General features: G+C 42.1%; 2 protein-coding genes across 2 annotated transcripts in view; both read left to right on the forward strand.

Moving 5' to 3' along the window:
* The first annotated feature begins 830 nt into the window (after positions 1 to 830).
* LOC136855124 (uncharacterized) overlaps positions 831 to 23,792 on the forward strand; it is a 174,356-nt gene continuing 151,394 nt past the window's right edge. Inside the window, exons 1-2 of the mRNA XM_067131979.1 lie at positions 831 to 925; positions 19,606 to 19,961. Coding sequence (XP_066988080.1) covers positions 19,663 to 19,961 — 299 coding nt within the window. The 5' untranslated portion in view covers positions 831 to 925; positions 19,606 to 19,662. The remainder of the gene's footprint in view (positions 926 to 19,605; positions 19,962 to 23,792) is intronic.
* LOC136851148 (uncharacterized) lies at positions 14,923 to 16,944 on the forward strand. The gene is made up of 2 exons (XM_067125110.1): positions 14,923 to 15,101; positions 15,597 to 16,944. Exons 1-2 carry the CDS (start codon positions 14,923 to 14,925, stop codon positions 16,942 to 16,944), a joined length of 1,527 nt encoding a protein of 508 aa, XP_066981211.1.

Consider the following 23,792-nt stretch of genomic DNA (forward strand, 5'->3'; position numbering starts at 1 on the left):
ATTAGTTACCTCTGCCGTAAACAGATCCCGTCGGGACGACATTACGACTCAGTTGCATCGTCGTAATGAACAAATTACGACGGTAGTGGTCTTGTATCGGTAATGTGTGACGCGGCCGTTATAATGCTGACAAATAAAAATCACCAGACACAACAGTTCATTGTTATCAATATTTCCACAACTATTCAGAGAGAGAGAGAGGAAAAGGAAAGCCCCAGAGAAGTATGGAGGTTTCCACACATTAACACCCATAGTTTTTAAGGAAAAGGATGAAACTCCTGAGAAATGAGCGCACAGGGAATAATAAAGGGGCTTTCTACGTATACAAAGTGGCAAACGGAATTCCACAATTCCCGTTACTATCGCTGAAGCCAGAAGGATCCTAACTGGAATAAAAATTTCATTGGTATATCTTTTGATGGCCTAATCCACGTGGACATTTACAGAGATGATAAAACATAAATGGCAACTCTACTGCATGCTTGCCCCATCCACCTTCCGGCTGTCGATAACTTTTGAGAATTTACTATACAGAGTTTATAGTTGAAACCTCCAGCCATGAATCTGATGGTTAAATTATGTTAAAATGGCAAGCCAATAGACAACGACAGAGAACATGAGCAGAAATCAAATTTACACTGAACATAGCATGCTTTCATATTTCATTAAGCCTTTCTTTTACAATTTAGGTGACTAAGTTGCCTAAATATACGTTAATAGCTATTGCGATTTTTAGGCAGAATTTGGGCCAACAGGTTCATTTTGATGGAGAAACTATTGATTATTTTTCTTTTTTGGTATTACTGCAAGTGACAAGTCCACTACTCAACAGTGTTACCATACTGTGTTTTGCAAGAACTGTATATCATCTGTACTCCCACGGAACCTAAGGAAATGTGCCATTTAATTATCGTTAATTGACATTGTAAGTACTTTCTACTGTTGAATTATTTGGTTTAATCGTTAATAGAATGGAGGATGCAATAAAATGGAAGAGAGGCTATAGATTTCTTTGGCAAATATACTAGGTTTGGAAGCAGCGTACTATAGGCCTATCCTTGATCTGGTGTGGACGTAAGGATAACTCCAGCCTGAAAAACTCGAGGATTGGTAGCATTATAGCTTATTTTACCTAGCTGAGGTATTTTGTTCTAGATTAGTATGATTTATGACGAAATAAATATGATAGATTAATGTAGCCTAGTCTTAGTTCATTAATAAGTTAAAAGCTTAAAAGGCAATCGGTTCCATTTCTCATTAGCCTACCAGCTTAGGCCTATCCTCTAGTCCTAGCCAACCATGTAGCATATTTTGCACACTTAAAACTGTAAACGAGCGCAGATGTGAAATACAGATTATTTTTTAAATTTTATGAAGTGATTTGGCTGAATCTGACGTCGATGTTTATCGGAAATGGTTGGATAACCCATTTAGTATTGTATGTAACCAAACAAGGGCCCTGCACGCCACCTGATTCTGACAGAAGGGGTTTCGGTAAAGCTACAAGGTAACTCCGCACTCACTGCAGTGCCATGTTGTTCTTATGGAATGGTGCCCCGCATGCGTGAGTCATTAGTGAGCCATATGGTTAAGAAGGGATTGGCTAAGAAAACCTATTATTAAAGGGACTGTACTACTGTACTAACCTAACATACCCTAACCTAACCCAACCTAGCAGGCTGCGTTACTTAGACGGGTGGCGGTAACTCCGCTTTTTACCAAAACCTCCCCTATAACACTTTGCATGCGTGATAGCATTCCAGGATGGCCAGCATGCAAGCACATATCATTTCTAATATTGATTATTTTATAACCCTGATAAAGAGAGACATTACTATTTTTCCTATTTTGTAACGCTGGCGGGGCCCGGTCAAAAAGGAAGGAAGGATGAAGAAGAGTAAACAAGAGGGGCAGCTAGATCATGGCAATAACTCTAGGTGTAGTATATTAAGATGTAAACCTGTACCATAGGGAAGGGACAATAAACGTGAGTACTTTACACGAAGTATGTATTTAATCCACCTTAAGCCCACGAAAGCCTTAAGTTATGACAGTGGCGACGAGGATGGGATTCGTGGATGAAATGCCTTCCTTTACTACTGCCTCCACACAGGTAACCTAAGTTTACTGAAATTCAGTGTTGGTGATTGAGGAAATCTGCAGTACGGCTTAGCCTAATGTTTAACTGAACATTGGCATCCCTAATGTTAGTTGCCCGGTTTATTTCAAGTGTTTACTTTTAGTAATTGCATGCTTAGCCTAAGGGTAGCCTATGAATATGGCAGACCGTTTCCCGAAGTTTGTGCCAGAGTCACAGTCCTTAGATAACTGGTTGGAATTAATAAATGTTTCTTTCCGAGCCCAAGAGATCAAGAATGAATCTCGTCAAGTAAGCTTGATCTTAACTCACATTCCAACTCAATATTTTGATGATATTGTTGCTTTGATTGCTCCTGGGTGGGCGTTAGCCCTCTCCCTGACCGAAGTGAAAACTAACCTGAGAAGATAATTGTCAAACATTTGGCTGAATTCCAAGACAGAAATAAATTAAAAGAAGAAACATATAATTTATTCTTCAAGGATTTGAATAAGTTAGCTGAACTTTGTGACTTTGGAAACAAGGAAGAATTTCTTAAATACAAACTGTTCCTCGCTGCTCGTAGTGAACCATATTTCACCACCAAGTTATCAGATTTTGATTACCACACTAATACAGTAGGGGATTTATTGGCCACCTTATCCAATCTAGAAGCAGCATATCAGGAACAGGAGGTTCAAAGTGTTAATAGGCTAAGAAGAGAAAAATGTAAGGTCTGTGGCCGGATGAGCCATTCGGAACGGGACTGTCGTCTGAGAAATGCTACTTGTTACGAGTGTGGCAAGCCTGGCCATGTAGCATCAGTGTGCAAGTGCAACGTGAAGAGCAACTCCAATGACAGGGTGTTCAGTGGCCAAGCATCGTCACCAGCAAAGAAAGAGGCAAGAGTGCTGCAAATGACAAAACCCCATTCGAAGAAGACTCATGAGGTTATAATCCAAGAAGAGGAATCCAATGATGAAGAGTCACTTGATTTAAATTGTATAGTAAACAAAAGTTCTGTTCAGTCTTATGTTGTTAGTTGTCAATTGAATCATAAGCCATTTTTATCTGAGATTGACACCGGTTCAGCTATTTCCACATTGAAGTATGATGATTTTGAGGAGTTAAATTGTACATTACTGAACTTTAGAACTAAATTGCAGGCTTATAACCAAGTGCCAATTAAAGTATTTGAGAAGGTCAAAGTTTCAAATTTTCAGTACAAACAACAAAATCATTCAGACATTGAATTCATAGTTGTTGGGTCAGACTCTCCAAATAATTTGATTGGTATGAATTTAATAGTTAAATGCAATATAATTAATGTCCATCAGTTAAATGTAGAAGACTATAATGTAGATAGTTTGAAACCTATTAAGAACTGTCAAGCTCGATTGTATCCTAAAGTTGGTCATGTTCCTGTTTTTCAGAAGGCCCGCACGGTGCCACTGACGTTACGCAGCGAGGTTGAGAGTGTGCTGCAAGAGCTAGAAAATGATAAGATTATAGAAAGAGTAGAATTTTCAGAGTATGCCGCACCTATTGTTACTGTCAGGAAGCAGAATGGATCCCTTAGGGTTTGTGGGGATTTTCGTAAAATAAATGAAATTCTTCATGAATCTAAATTCCCATTACCTAATATGTCAGAATTAATTTCCAATGTATCTGGGCATAAGTATTATACTAGACTTGATCTCAAGAATGCTTATTTGGAAGTAGGAAGTTGACACCCACTGAAATGAATTACACTGAAATTGACAGAGAAGGACTGGCTATTGTTTTTGCTCTAAAAAAGTTTGCTAAATATTTGATTGGGAGACATTTTCTGCTGAGGACTGACCATCGTCCCCTGATTCATACTTTTAACCCCAGTAAAACCATAACTAAAATTGCAAATGCAAGGTTGATAAGATGGTCTGACCTTCTTTTGTCTTTTGATTACACAATTGAACATATTCCTGGTAATAAGAATACTATAGCAGATTGCTTATCAAGATTACCTATAGAGGATAGCACAGTTAAATTTCAGGTACCAAATGAAATTGTTAAACTCATTAGTATGGTGAATGAATTTGAAGAACTTTCTGTGGAAGTACTTAAGGAAGCAACACTCAAAGGTTCTATTTTATCTCAAGTGAAGGACTTTGTACGATTCGGGTTTCCGAGGAAATTAACAAGACGTTAATCCGCAAGTGGAACCGTATGTGAAAATACAGCAGGAACTGTCAGTACACAATGAATTGTTGTTATATCGTAACAGACTAGTTATTCCAGAAGTGCATCAAGCTGTTGTTATGAAGCAACTCCATAATGGTCATCCGGGTACTAGTGCTATGAGGTCACTCACGCGAACTGTGGTGTTTTGGCCTAATATTGACATGGACCTTGATCTAGTCACTAAATCTTGCGCGGAGTGCTTTGCAAATAGTAGTCCTAAAGGTGTTAAACCATCTAGTTGGCCAGCAACCCATTCTGTGTGGCAGAGGCTCCATGTTGACTGGTGTGGCCCATTAGAGGGGTTTTATTTTCTCATTATTATTGACTCCAAATGTAAGTTTCTGGATGTCCATGCTTCCAAGCACTTAACCTCATCTAAAACTGTAGAATTATTACGGAAAACTTTTTGTAGATTTGGTCTACCTGAAGAGCTCGTATCAGACAATGGGCCCTGCTTTATCTCAAAAGATTTCAAATCATTCATGGATTCTAATAAAATCTGTCACACACTAAGTGCCCCTTATCACCCTCAGTCAAATGGCCTGGCCGAATGAGCTGTTCAGGTTTTCAAAAGATTGTTCATCAAATTCTCATCAGGTGATATTAGTTTAAGATTAAGTAGACTGTTGTATCATTATAGATGTACGATACATTCTAGTACTGGATGCTCACCAGCAGAATTGTTGTTTGGCAGGGCATTTAGATCTGCTCTTGATCACTTAAGACCTCCTCTAACTAGCCCTGAGAAGGCTAAAAACTCTGATTTTAAATCCAAATTTCTAGTGGGTGATGGAATTTTCTTTAAAAATTTTGGCATCGGAGCTGAGTGGTTGCCAGGTAGTGTGGCCGAAGTAATCAATGCTAAAAATTTCAAGGTAAAATTAGCCTGTTCTGACAATGTGATTTGCAAGAGGCATATCTCCCTTACTGGTTCTGCCTTTCTCTTTCAGAGATTTGTCAGATACCCCGGTAATCAAGGTTCGCACCAGGGCACTGACTTGTCCTTTGGACAATGGCCAAGAACTTTGGGTCATAGTCATCACAACTCGACCTTGAATTCAAGCCATTCCCTGTCAACTCCTTAGCTAAGAAGTCCTAGGCTTCAGAAGAAGATTGCAACTGCTGATGCCTGGATGAAATGATACTTATCGAGTCTCTGGAACTGGCAGCGACATTGCCTAGACCTGGGAATGGATTCCTTCAGGAGAAGTATCTATTTCCCTTAGGTCTCGGCAATTCTTTCTATCGAACTTCCATCCCGCCACCTCTCCCGTGCTCCCGATTCAGGAAATGCCAGCCTGGCTAGAGCTAATTGTCTCGGTACCCTGTCATCTTGCAGAAGCTTCCCCATGGTGGAGAATGGAAGTCTGCTTCCTTTCCTCCGTTCTTTCCTCTTCGATGTATGAGGAAAGAGTTCGGCTAATGCTTGATTGAAGGAACCTTCGAATATGTTTGCATACTCCCCTCACATCTTGTGTCTACTTATGGATTCACAGATTGAGGAATAGGCACACACTGGTAAGACCTTGTCTTGAATTTGTGTGACCGAGACGATTAGTACCTTCTCATCACCGTTCTGGGCTCAGGGCAGCCTTTTGGCCACCCGAGAATTCAGGATGGGTTTTGCGGCACTCACTGGTTTCGTTGAACAACAAAACCACAGTAGTGGCATTTGCCGACAAACAAGAGGCAAACATTTTTTCCTCCTGTTTCATCTCGACATTTGCAGGTACTCGAGTGTTGTTCTATTGCACACTTGACAGCTCAGTTAACCAGATGCATTCCTGGTGGGGATGTATTGGTAGGCAAGCCTGGCCTCGGGTTTGAGTGATTGGGATGGAACATGCTGCTCACTCTCTCTTCACGAAGATTCATGCAGGGACTGCTCGACTGAGAAATCCCTGCCGTCCTTCTGTTGCCTCCATGCACACAAGTCGGTAGTTTTTTCTCGCTCCTTCATACCAGACCAGGGGCCGCTCCGATGAGGCATGCTGTCTTTTGGTGAAAACTTGATATCAACCTTTTTTCCCACCCGTATTTGTCCGTTTCGCTAGGCATTCACAAACATTGCTCACCCCGAATTACAGACAAATACTTGAAGACTTCACCTTCATCCGACCTGATTGCTGAGGCATCGAGAAGAATTCCGCTTGACCCAGCCTCCTGTAGCAGCTACACAAGAAGCGGTTCTTGAGGCAGTACATCCCTGTGTTCAGGACCGGGAGACTTTCCAGCCTTCCTTGCAAGCACAGGCTTTCTCACCGAGCAGAAACAGATATAGCTGGATATCCCTTGAAGTCCTCTGCAACACTGTTCCAGGGACTGGATCCGTCTTCGCTGGTGGTGTCGTTGTCGGAACTTCTTCTTGGGTCAGAGTCGCTCGTCAAGTCTGGACTTCGTCTTCTCTGCTGTGGGTTGCTTCTCTCCCTTTCACTTGTGAAGAACGTAGGCCCTTGCGACCTAGTCTTCTATCTGAAGTAGCCTTCGTCTCCTCAGTCGAGAGTTAGCTACGGACAAGAAGCTTCTTCAGTTGTGCTCTCCCAGGGAACTGTTTCCTGGGTGGCATGCGACTCTCGTTTAGGGTTCCTGTCCGTGCTCTGCACACGCCTTACAAGAGTCGTCGGATAGAGATATGCCCTCTTAGGACCATCTCTCATCTTACCCTGGCCTTGGCATAGAAGATGGAAGAACAGGGATGGGGATCATACCTCGACTCCTTCTCAGATGTCGTAGGTGGACTCCGAATCCATTGGCATCTACTGTCGGGTTCGAGTCCTTCTTGATCCCCTCCTCCTTGGACTTTGTGTCGATGATCCAGATCATTCGTTACTTTGTCCTATTGGGAGCTGTGGTACTTTCTGAAAGGCTTGACATTCCTAACCTGAATGTCGTCAACGTTTTCGCTAGTACTGTCTCTCCCAAGGAAGAAGTGTTTGAAGACACATCTTCCTCCTGACTTCGTGAAGCGATCAAAGGAGGTACTTGGCAGCTGACGATGACGATACCGGTACCTTTCACCCGAGAGCTCACGAAGTCGATGGCTTGGTCCATCCCTCGCATTCCAGAAGTTTCTGTCGGTCTGGAAGCAAGACGTGGTCTCTTAGACCACACTCTTGTCTTCTTCCTTCGGTCTTGCCCACAGGCCCTTGGAACCCTTTTCCTTGGTTCTGTGGTGGCTGCTCAACAAGTTGTGTTGTCTTACCTGGCTCCTTCAAGAGGATGAGTAGCATCTCGCCTAAGGTGTTGGTTCTGGAAGTGAGAAGGATTCCGAGAGTGACTGGCCTCTCTTCCTCCTCCTTCCCTGTCCTCCAACTTCTCCTCCTTAGGGATGAGAATAGGACTCGAACCAATAGCTGCTGGAACTGGCACTGATGCAGTAAGACTACACATAGAGCACCCGTTCTATTTTTCTTATAGAATCATAGAAGCAATTCCACTCCTTCCTCTAGCAAGGGGAGGAAGGAGAGACTGGCAATAAGGGAACAATATCTCGGCTTTTCCTTACTGCCTCTGACTCTAAGATCCTTCCAGCCTATTTCGTAGGAGTTACGTTTCCTCACTCATGCAAAAAGGTCCAGTATCTGACATTTGATCTTGCAGTTCCTACACTCTGATCAATGTGTCAGAGGCACGGTACTCCTCCTCGCTCTTTCGACCAGGAGGAGTAACCCAGGTGTGCAGAACTCCAGTCAGTTCAGGAGACTCACTCAGATTCCTCCCTCCCTGAACCTGGACCGAAAGGCAAACTGGAATGTTTACATCCGGGCAGGCGGGTATCCCCGCCTACCTGGCGGTAGTTACTGCCTAACCACCTTGCTCAAGAGTTTAACGGCTGTTTCCAGCCTACGCCTGAAAGTAATTCCTAATGTATAGGACCTCGGGTTTGTATAGTTAGGAAAAATACAATTTACTTTAAAAATTATTATTTCTATCTCGTTCTCTTTGTTCTGAAATGCTCTATGTCTGTTTTAGTACAGTGCATTTACAGTTTGTAGACAGTACAGGTAAAATTAGATAAATTTGAAATTATCTACTGTACAATTAGACATACAGAGAAACATTAATACATAGGTTGCGGTAACTACGTTAAGTATACCTTAGTTTAACCAGACCACTGAGCTGATTAACAGCTCTCTTAGGGCTGGCCCAAAGGATTACACTTATTTTATGTGGCTAAGAACCAATTGGTTACCTAGCAATGGGACCTACAACTTATTGTGGAACCCGAACCACATTATACTGAGAAATGAATTTCAATCACCAGAAATAAATTCCTCTAATTCTTCATTGGCTGGTCGGAGACTCGAACTCGAGCCTAGCAGAGCGCTAACTACGAGAGAGAGAGAGAGAGAGAGAGAGAGAGAGAGAGAGAGAGAGAGAGAGAGAACAGGTGTCTTTACTTGAGTGAAATGTTTTATGAATTATTAGAGAGAGAGAGAGAGAGAGAGAGAATTACATAAGAAAGCTTTGACCCGCTAATCAGCAACACTCCCCTTTCTTGTCATGTTGAATCGACATGTCTGACAGCTTGCCTTCGAGCTCCCTACAAAAGATAAGGGGAAGATAATTGTTTGTTTAAAATCTGTATCACATGCAAATTTTGCAATTACAGTTGTATTTTTATTATTATTATATTATTATTATTATTATTATTATTATTATTATTATATTATTATTAATATTTGAAAATCAGTACTTATTATTAGGTAAAGAAAACAAATAAACATACGAGGGTAAGTCAAAAAGTTCCAGGAAAAATTGTTGAATGATGTATTTACACAGGAATGAAACAACCAAATACTTGGTAAACAATTATCTGTGATGTAGTGATCCATATAGACTTGTTACCTCAGTCATCCTCTTGCTACCGTGGTGTTAACATCTGCTTCAGAAAAGTAACTTCTTGAACCCATGGAAAATAAAAATTTTGAGATGAGAGCTAACATTAAGTTCCTGACCAAGCTTGATTGGAAACCAGGAAAGATTATTGAAGCTTTGCAACAAGTTTATGGAGATTCTTCTCCATCTAAATCAGTTGTTTATGATTGGATAAAGCGATTTAAGGATGGTCGGGAGGACCTCAAAGACAACCCAAGAGAGGGAAGACCATCGACTGCAAAAAAATGAAAGAATTGTGGCTTTGGTGCAGAATTTAGTGGATGAAGATCGTCGGATTACTATCGATATGATAGCTAATGAAACTGGGATCTCCATGGTTCTGCATTTTCAGTTTTAAATGAAAATCTTGGTTTGAGTAAACTTTCAGCACGTTGGGTCCCAAAAGCGTTGCGCGCAAGACCAACTGCATCAAAGAGCTGAACTTTCTCTTGCAGTTTTAACGAAGATTGAATCAAATGAATAAGAGTTTTTGACCGGATTGTTACTGGAGATGAAACTTGGATCCATCAATATGACCCAGAAAGTAAAATTCAATCAAAGCAATGGTTACCAAGAGGTTCAGCTGCACCAGTGAAGTTCAAAGTGGCGAGATCTGCCCAGAAGGTTATGGCAACAGTGTTTTGGGACTCCAAAGGAGTGATTTTGATTGATTTCCTTGAAGGACAAAAACAATCACCGGGAACTACTACAAAGGTGTTTTGCAAAAACTGAAGACTGCATTGGCTAAAAACGTCGAGGAAAGTTGCACCGCAGAATTTTGTTCCATCATGATAACGCTCCAGCACATTCATCAAGGGTTGCAAGAGAAGTCCTACGGAAATTTAGGTGGGAAACTCTTCCACATCCTCCTTATAGTCCTGATCTTGCTCCTTCAGATTTTTTCCTGTTCCCAAAACTCAAGGAACACTTAAGAGGAGTCCGGTTTGAATCTTTGGATGCTGCTAAACATGCAGTTTCAACATGGTTTAATAGAAAGGCCCCAAATTTCTACAAAGAAGGGTTGCAGAGGTGGAAACAGCGCCTTGAAAAGTGTATAGAGTTAGATGGTAGATATGTAGAAAAATGATGCTTGAATTTCCTTAAATAAAGAGTATATTGAATTTTTCCTGGATCTTTTTGACTTACCCTCGTATACCTATACCATAAAATTTCTCTCATCTCAGTAAGAGAGAGAGAGAGAGAAATTATTACTTTTATTATTTAATGTTATTTAATTTACACATAAAAGCTTGAAAACTTATCAGTTATTACTTAAAAAATTAAATATAAACACTTTTGCAGGGTTTCTCAGTGTTCGCAGATGTTCACGTATCTGACAATTAGTTAGGTTCCAATGAAAAGGTCGCGTGTCTGGGAATTCATGCAACTCAGATTGCACAAGTTTGGGGTATTACTGTATTTTGATTTATGGTGTGCCCTAGGTTTTGTGAGGTGGGGGATTCCAGGGAGCTCCCCTTCTTGGCTAGGTAAGGACCTGGCCCCCTAGGTTGGTTCAGGTTTGGGATCCAGGGGAGATGAAGCCCCGGCCAGCTAAGTAAGCCCCCAGGTTTGGTATGGTTAGGTTGGGTTTGCTTGAATCCATCCTTGTATTTTCACACTCTTAAAAACCTCATTTTCTCACTGTGGTCCTCCAAGTTGTAGGATATAAGGGGAGTCCAGAACAGTACAGTATCTGTAAAACTCATTTGCTAACTAAATTAACCTCAGGAACATTCAAAGCATACACCAGAACATAGGTGAATCATGTTTTCAGCTCAAGAAAGGCAGTTTTATTTCCTTAAAATGTGTTTTGCATCTTCCATGAAAGGGATGGCTTTACCATCACAAACTGGAGCTGAATTCTGAAAGGTCACTGATCCTAAAAATTCTCAGATATATGGGAATAAGTAAGCAATGCCTTTCATACTGTTAAGTGGCTGAAGGGAAAAGTAAACCATATTTGTTTATTTCTTGCATGTATTGAGTTACAGTGCAAATGCAGTAAAAATAAAGTACTGCAGAGGTCAGTTTGTGTTTCACACCCAGGGAGAAATTATTTTTACACATAGAAACAACCTTTTCATTTTTTCAGTCTACTGGTCAAAAAATTGTTCAAGACTTGTACTTTCCAAGAGCACTCTCTCATGCATTGATAGGGAAAATGAGTCAGACTGAGGAATTCATTTTACTGATATTGTGTTGGCCCATTGGAATAAAAAGCCAGTTATTTTTTCATGGTGGAACTTGATTAGCCTCATAATTACATCCATTTCATTTAAAAATTTAGACCATGCTGCCTTGGCATTAGAGTTAGTATTGCAATACACTCCCTGAACACCTGAATTAGCCCCTGGTCAGTGACCAGTCTGAACTATATCCCCATAATTTTACCCACAAAGTGGGTAATTAGCTGTCAGCGCATCAATGTTACAGGAAAAATCTTGTCAAATGAGTTACCTGAGGTACCGTTGGCAACGCTGCTGCAAATACCGGCCGACAGAGGCGGAGATCCCCAATTGTTATCAGTTCGCCTTGCTGGTTGGATGTGTCCTGCATCGGCAAACTTTTTTTGGTCTTTAGCCCGACCCCCATATAAATATTTTGGATACCAGATAACGACTTGGACCGTTTTCATCGGTCCTTTTCTCCTGGATTTGTACTTTTCGACTGGGTATGGATCTTCTCTCCCAATTTTGACTTTAGCTTAATTTTTTTTGGACTTTGAGATAGATAAATCATACAGGAAGACGCCCCCGTCTGTTAGCGCCACTGCTTCCACTTCTGCTACAGCCCTAACGACCGCGCTTTCTACTGCTGAGGATGCTTCTGCTCATCTATTATGCACGGCCTGCAAGTGTAGGATGAGTACCCTCAGACATGACAGACATTCTTTGTATATTTCATGTAGAAAGAGTCAATGCAATGTCAGCCTAAGATGTGACGAGTGTAGATCTTGGTCAGTAGAGTAGATGGAAGATTATGTAAAGCACAGGAAACCCTCAGCTTCTGAGAGTAAGCGTAGGTCAGAACCAGCCGTAGAGGTACAGGCTCTTGATAAGGAAGCGTTAGAGCCTGAATTATTCAAGAAGTTAGAAGGCAAGTTATCAGCTAGGATGTCTAGTCTATTTTCTAGCTTTATGACTAAATTAACGGAAATTAAAGATAGTGGTAGTAGTATTAGTGTTGTGGATTCTAATCATTCTTTTTCAGCCCCCTGCTTGTTCCAGAACCATCCCTAACGGGTGGCGGGGGTCATGGAGAACTGCAAACCTCGAAGGTAGGATCTGTGCCCCCTCCCCATGCGGATTTCCCCCTTCCCTCTAAAAGCGTAAGTTCTAAGGTTGATTTAGAATTAGGAATGACACAGATGAATAGGAATAGTACGTTAGCAAGTACTCAGGAAGAGAAGTTGAAGGTGCAGTCTTCGGGTTCAGGTTTGGTTGGGGTCGCTGATATTTCGGCCTCTCATTTAGATCCATCTTCGGTTTTATTTCCTACTTCGTGCTCTTTGCAACACGAGGTTTCCAAATCCGCGGAGGGTCATTCAGATTTGGTTTCTGATGAATCTAGCTCTGAAATTTTGGAGAATGCTCCTTCTTCTTCAAAGGTTCCTTTTCTTTCAGGGGTTAAATTTCTCTCGTCTTGCGGTGGTGGTAATTCTGGCAATCGGATTTTCAATGTTGCTGAATATAATGGTGATTTGTTGAGTCTCTTTAAAGGTTATAGATTACTAGTTAGGCAGTGTTTTAATTAGGGTTCTCCAATATTCATGATCATGTCTTAAAGAATTTTCCTGAATTTGCTAATGGTGTCTATCAGAATTATCAGGGGGGAACAGAATCTGTCCATTTTCTGTCTTTGAAATCTCTGGCATCTTTGGCTGCTTTGGAATTTTCCTTTTCCCCAATTTCTTCTAAGCCTTCTTTCATTGCCCTGTCTCAGTCTTCTTTTTCAGTCCACTCTTCGGAGGGCTCTTCGGGGTCTTTGTTTCCTCATCCTGTTTCTTTGCCTTTAACTCAGCAGAGCAAAGACTTTTCTTTGGGTCAACCCTGTGATATTCTCTCTCTTCGGGGTTAAAGGAGGGCTACCTGTAACAGATCCGTCTTGTGTATCTCCTTTTGTGAATCCTGTAGTTTCTCAGGCATCCGATCTAGATGCTTCTCAGGTGGCTGCGGATGCACCAGCAACTCCTTATTTTCATCCTTTACGGGTTCTAACCGGAATGTATCTTCCACGATTCTCGCGGATGCTACGGCAGTCTGTGGTTCGCCTGCACCAGAGTTCAGTGTTTCAGCACCGGTAGTTTCCTCAGCCTATCCGTTCTCCAGGATAGCTAGTAATTTGCCGCCTTCGGTTACCTTGAGTGCGGTAGCACGTAGCTTTCCTTTTAAAACTCCTTTCAGTTCCGGACCAGTTGCTATGTTCTCCACCTGTCCAACATCGGCGGTAGGCGCTCCAGTGGTTACTCCGAGTGTGGCTTCTTCCCTCTTCTCCTCTTCTTTGTCTTCTTCTTTCTCAATTTTTCCTGCAGTTTTCCCTGTTCCTCTATCTAAGGCATTCAATGTAGGTTCTGGGTTGATTCCGGATCATCAAGGAGTTTTTCCTCCTTCCTTAACCAGGGTGATTTCAGTTCCGGATTCCCGTTCTCATGTGGTTTTGATTCGTCCGGATTTGGGTGGATTGGGTGTTGTGGCTTCTTCGCTCTCAGGGGTGGGTGTTTGTCGTCCAGGTGTGGCCGGCCCAGGTGTTGCGTCATCGTCGCTGGGTGGTGCAGGGTTTGCGCAACCGACTTTGGTTGGCTCGAATAGGTTCACGACAGATATGTCAGGTGTTGGTCCCACTCATCCAGGTGCAATGAGTTCCGGGATTTCGAGTTCGGCGTTTGCTAGTGATCAGCCTGTCTCTTTTCCTGTTCCGGTTTGGTAGGACCAATCGGACAAAGAATGTTCCTTTGAGGAAGAGGATCCAGTACCAGATATTAGTTTTTCTCCAACTAATGAGAATGAGTATAAGCGGATGGTGGACTTTATCCATTCTCTTTATCTGTGGTCCAAGGCTCTGGAGGAGCCTACTCAACCAAATCAAGCGGTGTTCGAATCACTATTTGTAATAAAACCAGTAGTCTCTCAAACATCAAAGAATCTGGTCTGGTTTGGCCGAGTCAAGCAGGCATTGAGGGAGGCACACTATAGGTTGGCTGCTATTATCAGGTCGGGTAAGCAGGGTTCAACCTTGCTTCCTATTTGGAAGGGGCTTTATAAGGTAGCTGGTAACCCTTCTGTGGGTGTCAGGGTCCCTCTCAACAAATCTGTTGAGGCTCTTCTCTCGAGTTCCCACGTCAAATTGTCTGGTCTCAGTTACATCTAGGGAGGCTTGTATCTTGGAGGACACCTTTTGCAGCCAGTCAGAGGCTTTGTCCCACTCTGTGTGGATGTTGTCCAGGTTAATGGGGTTCCTTAAACAGGATGGTTATACTACTTCTGATCCAGTGTTGTTTGATAACCTCATCACTTCAGTTTCCATGGGGTTGGCTTACCAGGCAAACATTTCTGCGGGCCGGACGACATTCTTTAGGAAGAAGAGGAGGGATTTCTTTTTGAATCATTTGCCACCTCATTATCCGGAGATTCATAAGAGGGTTCTGTTGAGTTCTCCCTTTGCACTCGGCAACAGTCTTTTCAGGGAAGAGAATGTCTCTTCTATGGTAAACTTTGTCTCTTCGACGTCAGCAGTAGTCAAAACTAGCTATGATTAGGGTAGCAGCTCAAAGTGTCAGATCTCCTAAAGGGTCCAGAATATCATCTCCGGCTAAGCGTTCTTGTTCCAAGTCCCCCATAAGATCACCGAAGAAGGTCCGCTTTGCCTCCAAGACTTCAACTTCTGCCTCAGGATCGAAACCTTCATCGGTCAAGAAGGGTTTTCAGAAGTAGGAGACATTCCCTTCGCCTGCGCCTGTAGGAGGTTGCCTTGCTCCCTTCTAGAACATCTGAAAGGAGTGGGGCGCAGAGAGTTGGGTAGTGGAAAAGTTCTGCGCTGGGTGAGCGGGTTCCGTTCTCAGCTACCACTCTGTTGGTCGCAAGTTCGAATCTCCGACCGGCCAGTGAAGAACAAGAGGAATTTGTTTCTGGTGATAGAAATTCATTTCTCACTATAATGTGGTTCAGATTCCACAATAAGCTGTAGGTCCCGTTGCTAGGTAACCAATTGGTTGGTTCTTAGCCACGCAAAAGTAAATCTAATCCTTCGGGCCAGCCCTAGGAGAGCTGTTAATCAGCTCAGTGGTCTGGTTAAACTAAGTTATACTTATTCTTATTTGGGTAGTGGAAGTGTTAAGGGAAGGATACCGAGTCCCTTTTCATTCTCGACCTCCCCTATCCGACTCCCCGGTTTATCTTCCCAGTTATTCCCCATCCTCCATCAGGGGAATAGCTTTGACGGCAGAGATCCAAGCCCTTTCAAAGAAGGGAGCATTAGAGCCCGCTCCCCCTTCTCCGGGTTTTTACAGCTGGATCTTCGTGGCCCCAAAAGCAGGAGGATCTTGGAGACCCATTATAGATCTCTGGGGTCTCAACCGGTTGATTGTCTCGACGAAGTTTCACATGGAAACTTCGCAGTCGGTGCTGCGGTCAGTTCGGAGAGACGATTGGATGATTTCAGTGGACCTCAAGGATGCGTATCTCCAAGTTCCGATTCATCAGGAATCTCGGAAGTTCCTTTGTTTCTTGGGGTCCATCTGGAACATTCCAGTTCAAAGCCCTCTGCTTCGGTCTGACTACAGTACCTCAGGTTTTCACGAGGGTAATGTCTCCGATTTCGGACATAATGCATCATCGGGGTTTTCAGATGAGGAGATATCTCAACGATTGGTTGGTTCAGGCTTCGTCTGTGGACATGGTGTTGCAGGCAAGGGATTTCCTACTGAACTTGTGTCAAACTCTCGAAGTCAGACTCTAGGAATTCGAGTCAATTTAGACAAAAGCGCACTAATACCAGCGCAAGTAAGGACTTATTTAGGGATGACGATTCAGACTCGTCTTTTGAGGGCTTTCTCGACAGAAGAGCGGATTCTGCCGATTCTAAGCCAACTGGAGGTATTCCTGTCGAACAGAGCTCAGCCAGTGAGCCTGTGGAAAAGCTTGCTAGGTCGTATGTCCTCCCTCTCACTTTTTGTTCCAGGGTCTCGTCTCCAGATACGTTCTCTGCAGGTGAGTCTCAGGAATCGCTGGGACTTTCGGGAAGAGAATGCATTCATAGTCTGGGATGATTCTTGCCTGAAGGATCTTCGGTGGCATTCAGAAGAACATCACCTGACCATCAGTGTAAGATTGGACTCCCCTTTGCCAGATTTTCATCTGTACACAGATGCCTCAGATTGGGGTTGGGGTGCGACCCTAGAGGAATCTCAGGCCCAAGGCCTTTGGAGGGATCTGGATCGAGAGGAGTCCATAAATTTCAAAGAGTTAAGAGTAGTAGAGGAGGTTCTAAGTTGCTTCTCAGATCAAGTGAGCAGCAAGACAGTAGCGATGTTTTGCAACAACATTACGCCGGTGTCATATCTCAAGAAAGAGGGGGGAACAAAATCACAAGTGTTAAACGGCATAGCACAAAGAGTTCTTTGTTGGTACGAGAACCACAGAGTTTCTCTCATCCCTCTGTTCGTGTCAGGGAAACTCAATGTCTTGGCAGACACTTTGAGTCGTTCGCAGGAAGTTCTTGGGGGCAAATGGACTCTAGTTCAAGAGGAAGTGCAACTTCTGTTGAAGAGATGACCAGCAACAGTGGACCTCTTCGCCACCAGATTAAATTTCCGTCTTCCGGTCTACTTCTCCCCAGTAGCGGACTCCATGTCCTGCAGGACGGATGCAGTGCTACACTCCTGGGACAACATGCAAGTGTATGCATTCCCTCCTTTTGGGCTGATCCAGGAAGTTCTGAGCAAACCTAGAAACAGCATCAACATGCAGATGACTTTGATATGCCCCTTCTGGCCCCAAAGACCTTGGTTCCGGACCTTCTGGACAGATTGATGGAAGTCCCAGTATTCCTTCCAGAGAGAAAAGATCTCAGACAGCCGCATTTCCATTACTTCCATCGGAACCTCCGCGTGCTGAAGCTAGCTGCGTGGAGACTGTCCAGTGAGCAGCCTGTCATTCAGGACTCTCTAAGGCAGTGGCTCGCCAACTGTTTTCTTTCTGAGAAGATCGACTAGGAAACTTTACCAGGCCAGGTGGGCAATGGACCGTAGTTGGTGCCGGAAAGAAGGCCATAGTATTTCACGTCCGTCAGTGGTGAAAATAGCAGACTTCCTCTTGTTTTTGAGAAAGAATAAGAAGTTATCTTATTCTACGATTGCTGGTTATAGGTATATGCTCAGTAGCAGGTTCCGGTTTCATCTACCTGAGCTTTCGACCAGCAGAATTTTGCATGAGCTATTAAGATCTCTTAAAATAGAGCGTCCAATTTTTCTGCTTCGGGCCCTCTCGTGGGCTTTAGCGTCTGTTTTAAGTTTGTTAAGAGCCTCATCATTTGAACCATTAGAGTCATTGTCCTTAAGGCAGTTAACCAAGAAGGTATTATTTTTAGTTGCTCTGGCTACAGCAAGAAGAATTGAAGAGGTGCAGGCAGTGTCTAGAATGGTATCCTTTTCGAGGAAGGACGTTTCTTTTGTACTTGCCGGAATTTGTTGCTAAATCCAAATCGGAAACGAATCCTCTTCCCAGAGTATTTAAAGTCATGTCTTTGGATGATTTCATAGGAGGCAACGCTTCCGAAATGCTGCTATGTCTGGTGAGGGCTCTTGAAGTTTATCTGGCTTGGATCAAGAAACTTTTGCCTCATCCTACAACCTTATTTGTTTCCCCTAAGTATCCATCTCGTTCCATTTCCAAAAATGCGATTAGTTTCTTCTTGCAAGAGGTTATTAGTCAAGCATCGGAGCATTCTTCATCGCTTTCGGAGCCTTCAAGTTCTTTGCGTCCAAGGGCGCACAGTATCAGGGGGAATGGCCACTTCTTCAGTTTTCTTCGGAGAAGGTTTACTCACTGGGTCCTTTCGTTGCGGCCAACTCAATTTTATAATTATAGGGTAAGGTCAGGGAGAGGGGAATTTTGTGTAGTAATGGTAGTCTAATGAACTTAAGAATATCTGTTGGTCAGGGTTCATATTGAGAGTATTAATTTGTTGTTAGGGCTTTGAGGGAGGCAGATATGGATGACCAGTTGGGTTTATTTTCTTCATCATCTTCTGCACAGTCATCGACGTCAGCGGCTGGTCAAGAACTTGGAGATCCTGCACACTCAACTTCTCCTCCATACATGAGAGGCTCTGAATAGCTACGGTAAGTTCATCATACTCCTCCATACATGAGAGGCTTTAAATGGCCACATGGGAGGTTCGTCTTTCCCCTCCATTCATGAGAGGTATAGAATACCACATGGGAGGCAGCTTGACTCAGACAGTACCTTAGACACGAGACTGACGTCGGGGTACTCTCTCTACAGGCATCCTCACCTACCGAGTTGAATAACCAGGTGAGAACACATTCATTTATGCATAGTAGGCTGATAATGAGTTACCTGCTATTATCCGTTGACAGGTCGGGCTGAATTAGATTGAACCCACCTCCTGTAAAGTTTTGTTAATCAGGCTAATTCAGGTGTTCAGGGAGTGTATTGCAATATGAAGTTTTCATAATAAAACTAATATTGTAATACATGAACACCTGAGTGATTCCCACCCTCCTTCCACTTCAGTTTGAATAATGAATAACTCAGTTGGGGATCTCGGCCTCTGTCTGCTGGTATTTGCAGCAGTGTTGCCAACGGTACCTCAGGTAACTTGTTTGACAAGATTTTTCCTGTAGCGTTGGTAACGCTGACAGCTAATTACCCACTTTGTGGGTAAAATTATGGGGATGTAGTTCTGGCTGGTCAGTGACCAGGGGCTAATGCAGGTGTTCAGGTAAGTATGACAATATTAGTTTTATTAAGAAAACTTCATATTCATGATGGGGTATAAATTAACATTGAACTATCCAGAAGGCCAAAACTTGCAAAAGTTTGTCCTCTCTCATAATATTTGTTTCCTCCAGGCTTTGGGTGGATAATGACATTTACTTGACTCTCCACTGCCTGCATGTGAATGAAAAATACAATTGAATAAGCAGGTGTTTGATATTAATTCCAGCCTTTTTGTTGAGATTTACATAATATCAGATGAATTTTCAAAGTTTATTTTGGTTGATGAAGTTGGAATTAAATTTATAGTTTATCTCGGCTATGCAAATCTTTATTTATTGAAGAATCATTAACTTTTTTGTAAATACTAATATTTATTGAAGAATCATTAACTTTTTTGTAAATGCTAATTTGTGTTTACAAGTTTGCTCACATGCTTATTTTTTTTGCTAGTGATAAATTTTCGTTTTGCAGACCTTCAGGAATGTGGAATTACCTTGCTCATTATCTTCAGTAATACAACAAGGAAAAATGGCTGCAGTAGTAAGAAGACTTAGCTCTATAACCTCAGAAACTGTAGTCAGTAGGAGGGCGTCTTGTGAGGCACCTAACTTAGCAGTATCTACATGCTACTTAGAGGTAAAACCTGAGATTTCTGAGAAGCGTAGAGCTTCCATGGGAATGTTTGATGGAAAACCCAATACAAGAGCCTCTCTGTGTGTACCTAATTATAACGGTGGACAACCTTCTGTTGCCTGTCTCAGTAGAAAAAGGACCTCATTGGACGACATATTTTTGACAGAATGGATGCAACAAAGTGGTGTCTTGAAGTAAAGTATCACCATCTCACATCCTCAAAAGTGAGACACACACACATATATATATATATATATATATATATATATATATATATATATATATATATATATATATATATATATATATATATATATATATATATATATATATAATGATTATATATATATACAATATATATATATTGATAAATTGTATATTATAAGACACAAAATATATACAATATATATATAAATATATATATATATATATATATATATATATATATATATATATATATATATATATATATATTTAATGATTAAAAACCCACAATAATATAATTGATAAATTGTATATTTTAAGACACAAAAATATACAAAAAGGGGGATAAAAACGAGGAGCTTTCGACTGTGTCTTCCTCATCTCTCCCGCACTGGTTGTCGAAGTGGCATTTGGATCGACTAAACAACAAAATTCGATGCTGAAAGTCGTTCTTTACCCACGAACCACCTAGTCATTCAGTGGTGAGCACTGACGCTGAACGACAGCCGTTAAGAAGATCACGACGGTTTATGACCCACAGATGTATAAACTGCCATTTAAAACTGCCAAGTCCAATACTGAAAGAGAGTTTAATGTTTTCTTGGATCACTATCACCAAAATTCTTTTCAACGTGTCTTTTTAATAAGAAAAACTAGTATTTTGATTCAGTTGGCTGAAGAGGAGGACCGTTGCGCAAACGGTCAAAGCTCCCCTCGTTTTTATCCCCTTTTTGTATATTTTTGTGTCTTAAAATATACAATTTATCAATTATATTATTGTGGCTTTTAATCATTATTTTCGATCACAATATAGTGATGCTCCACAGATATATATATATATATATATATATATATATATATATATAATGGTATATATATATATATATAATGTATATATATATATATATATATATATATATATATATATCTATGTATATATATATATATATATGTGTGTGTATATATATATATATATATATATATATATATATATATATATATATATATATATATATATATATATATATATATATATATATATATATATATATATATATATATATATATATATATATATATATATATATATATATATATATATATATATATATATATATATATATATATATAATATATATATATATATATATATATATATAATATATATATATTGCAATACAGTCCCTGAACACCTGAATTAGCCCTTAATCCCACTAGCCCAAACAACTCTCAACTACCCATCCCACTATAGTGGGAATTTTAACAGCCAGCGTTACCAACGCTGCAGGTAAAATCTTGTCACTTGAGCTACCATAACAAACAGTTGGCAACGCTGACACAGGTGTGTGCCGACACGCCCCATTTTCGTCAATTGCTTTTTGTTCACGCTGCTGAAAGGTTGTTTCCTTCTGCAGTGTGAGGTTTTAATCCTATGGCCCGACTTCTCTTTGTATTTTGGACTTGTGGTGAAGACCTGGATTGGATTTAACGGTTTTTCTCCTGGATTTTCTGGATATCTTCGACGTGGAACGTCCTTTGGATTTGGACTTGCTGGTTCCCGGTCTCGATTGTGCGTCACAGACTTTTCACCTTCTACTACCGTGCCATCCGCTTCGATGTCGGCCTCGACTGTCTACGACGGTGGACTCTGGCGCTCATCGCTTCTTCTTCCTGCAGACGGATGAGTACCTTGAGACACGATAGACATTCCGTCAGGTATGTAGGAAGGTTAATTGTGATGTCAGACTCATTGCGATGAGTGTTCCCATTGGAAGGCACAAGAGAGGGATGATTACATTCGTCATCGCAAGTCTTTGGCTCGTAATGGCGGCAGACGTCGGTCAGATTCTCGTTGCCTCAGTGTCTCAGACTTCTGCTACAGATCAGTTGATGGATTTAGCGAGTTCAATGGTAGTCAAACAGATAGAGGATAGGATTGCAATTAGTAAGGAAAATTCAGTAGCTAGTCTTCTTCAACATTTCTCAGATAGGGATAATAGTAGTATTAGGATGTCTAATTCTTCTTCCTTTTCAGCTCCCCTGCCTGTTCCAGAACCAGCCCTAACGGGTGCTGAGGGTAATGGCAGAACCGCAAGCCTCCGAGTGGGTAGGGTCTGCCGGCCCCCTCGGCGCGGAGCAGGCAGTGAAGGATCCCCCAACCCCCTTGTAATATTGATAAATGTAATGTTGATAATGTTAGGATCAAGATCTAGGTGTGATAAAAGAGGATAGGTTTGGTAGTGAGGAGAAGGTTTTAACGGTGCAGTGTCGTTCTTGTGAACAGGTTCTGGTTTAGGGTTCGAGTGGTTTTTGTTGTGCGCTGACAAGAGTTTCTCCATCTCTTCTTTCGATCTGGCTCAGTCTCAAGTCAATGTTTTAGTTACGTGGAGCAGAATCCTTCTGCTTTTGCTTCTATCTCACTTCCTACTGTTTTCTAAATCTCCTACTGTAGTTTCCCCCTTCCTTGTATTTTCTACTCCTCCATTTAGTAAGGCGGATTATGGTGTGTCCTTTCGGCTTCTAAAGTAATTTGCGGGACCTGCAATTGGCTGTGGCGGGTTATAAGACAGATGGCGGGTTTTTTCGACGGGTATAGACCTTTGGCGAGAGGATATATTTTTTTCTCGAATGTTTTCTCTAACATTAGAGAGTATGTGACACAGTAGTGTCCAGAATTCATGTCAGATATGTTTTCAGGATTATTTAGGGAGGCCAGATTCGGTGTACCTTCTTTCCTTTTTGTTCTAAGTTTTCTTCTTCGTTATCTGTCGCTTCATCTCCTGCTCCCACATTCTCTGTTACCCCCTTTTCAGTCTCCTCTTCGGCCCTTTCTTCTTCTGCTCTGGCCTTTCCTGCGGCTTCCGCATCTTCTGTTTTCCCTCTTCCTTCGATTTTGGTTTTCCTCCTCTCAGGTAACTTTTTTTATGCATCTGCTATTCCTATGCCTCCCGCCTTTTCCTTCCTTAGTACAGTCTTCTCCGGTAGGAGGAGCTTCCAGACAGGCAAAAACCCTGTTTTCGGCAAATTTTGGCCGCAGGGGTCTCTTGTTCCATCCCTTCGGGTATGCGCAACCCCTTGCTTCCGCTTCATGCGGCTGTCCCGATAGCATCAGGTATTTCACAGGGTCTTCCTGTCGATTCCAGTTCGGGTTTGCGCTCCGCGGTTTTGGCAGAGCATGCGGTACTTTCTTCGAGTGGTCCGCAGCTTTCATCGCCTGCATTTTCCGTGGCGGTAACTGAGGCTAGCTTCTACCTCTTTCATTCTCTCTCCTTCATCTTCTTCCGCCCCTCTACAGCGGTTTTGTTTGTGCATCCTCCCCCAAGATTTAACAATGTTGGTTTGGCTACTCTCACTTGTCTGCCCCTTGGTAATAATGGGGAATCGGCTCCGGGTTTTTTTATCGGTTTAGCCTTCTCTTCCCGGCGGATCCAACAATACAGATTCAGCTCCGGGTACCCGATTAGGTGCGGGTGCGCAGCATTCTGGTTAGGCTGGTCCGATTGCGGACTCTTCATCGTTGTCCGGGGCTTCGTCCAGTGCCTCCTCCTTTGTCGGTCTTAGACCATTCGGACATTGCTGAACAGGATTCTTATCCGTAGGTGCAGGAGATTCTGGCGGACTTAGAATGTCCTCTTGCCATCAGTACGATTACGGACACAGGCTTGAGTATGTTACTTCATCGTACCCTCAAGCAAGAGCTCCGGACCTCCCGATTTTGAGGTTTTTATGACACTAAACCAACTCCTGCCTCTTTTTCGTGTTGGCTGGTTTGGTTCGATCGGGTTAGCCAAGCCTTGGAGGAGGCGGATGTTCGCTTGGCA

The sequence above is a fragment of the Macrobrachium rosenbergii genome, chromosome 3, assembly GCF_040412425.1.
Source record: "Macrobrachium rosenbergii isolate ZJJX-2024 chromosome 3, ASM4041242v1, whole genome shotgun sequence".
Taxonomy (NCBI): Eukaryota; Metazoa; Arthropoda; class Malacostraca; order Decapoda; family Palaemonidae; genus Macrobrachium; species Macrobrachium rosenbergii.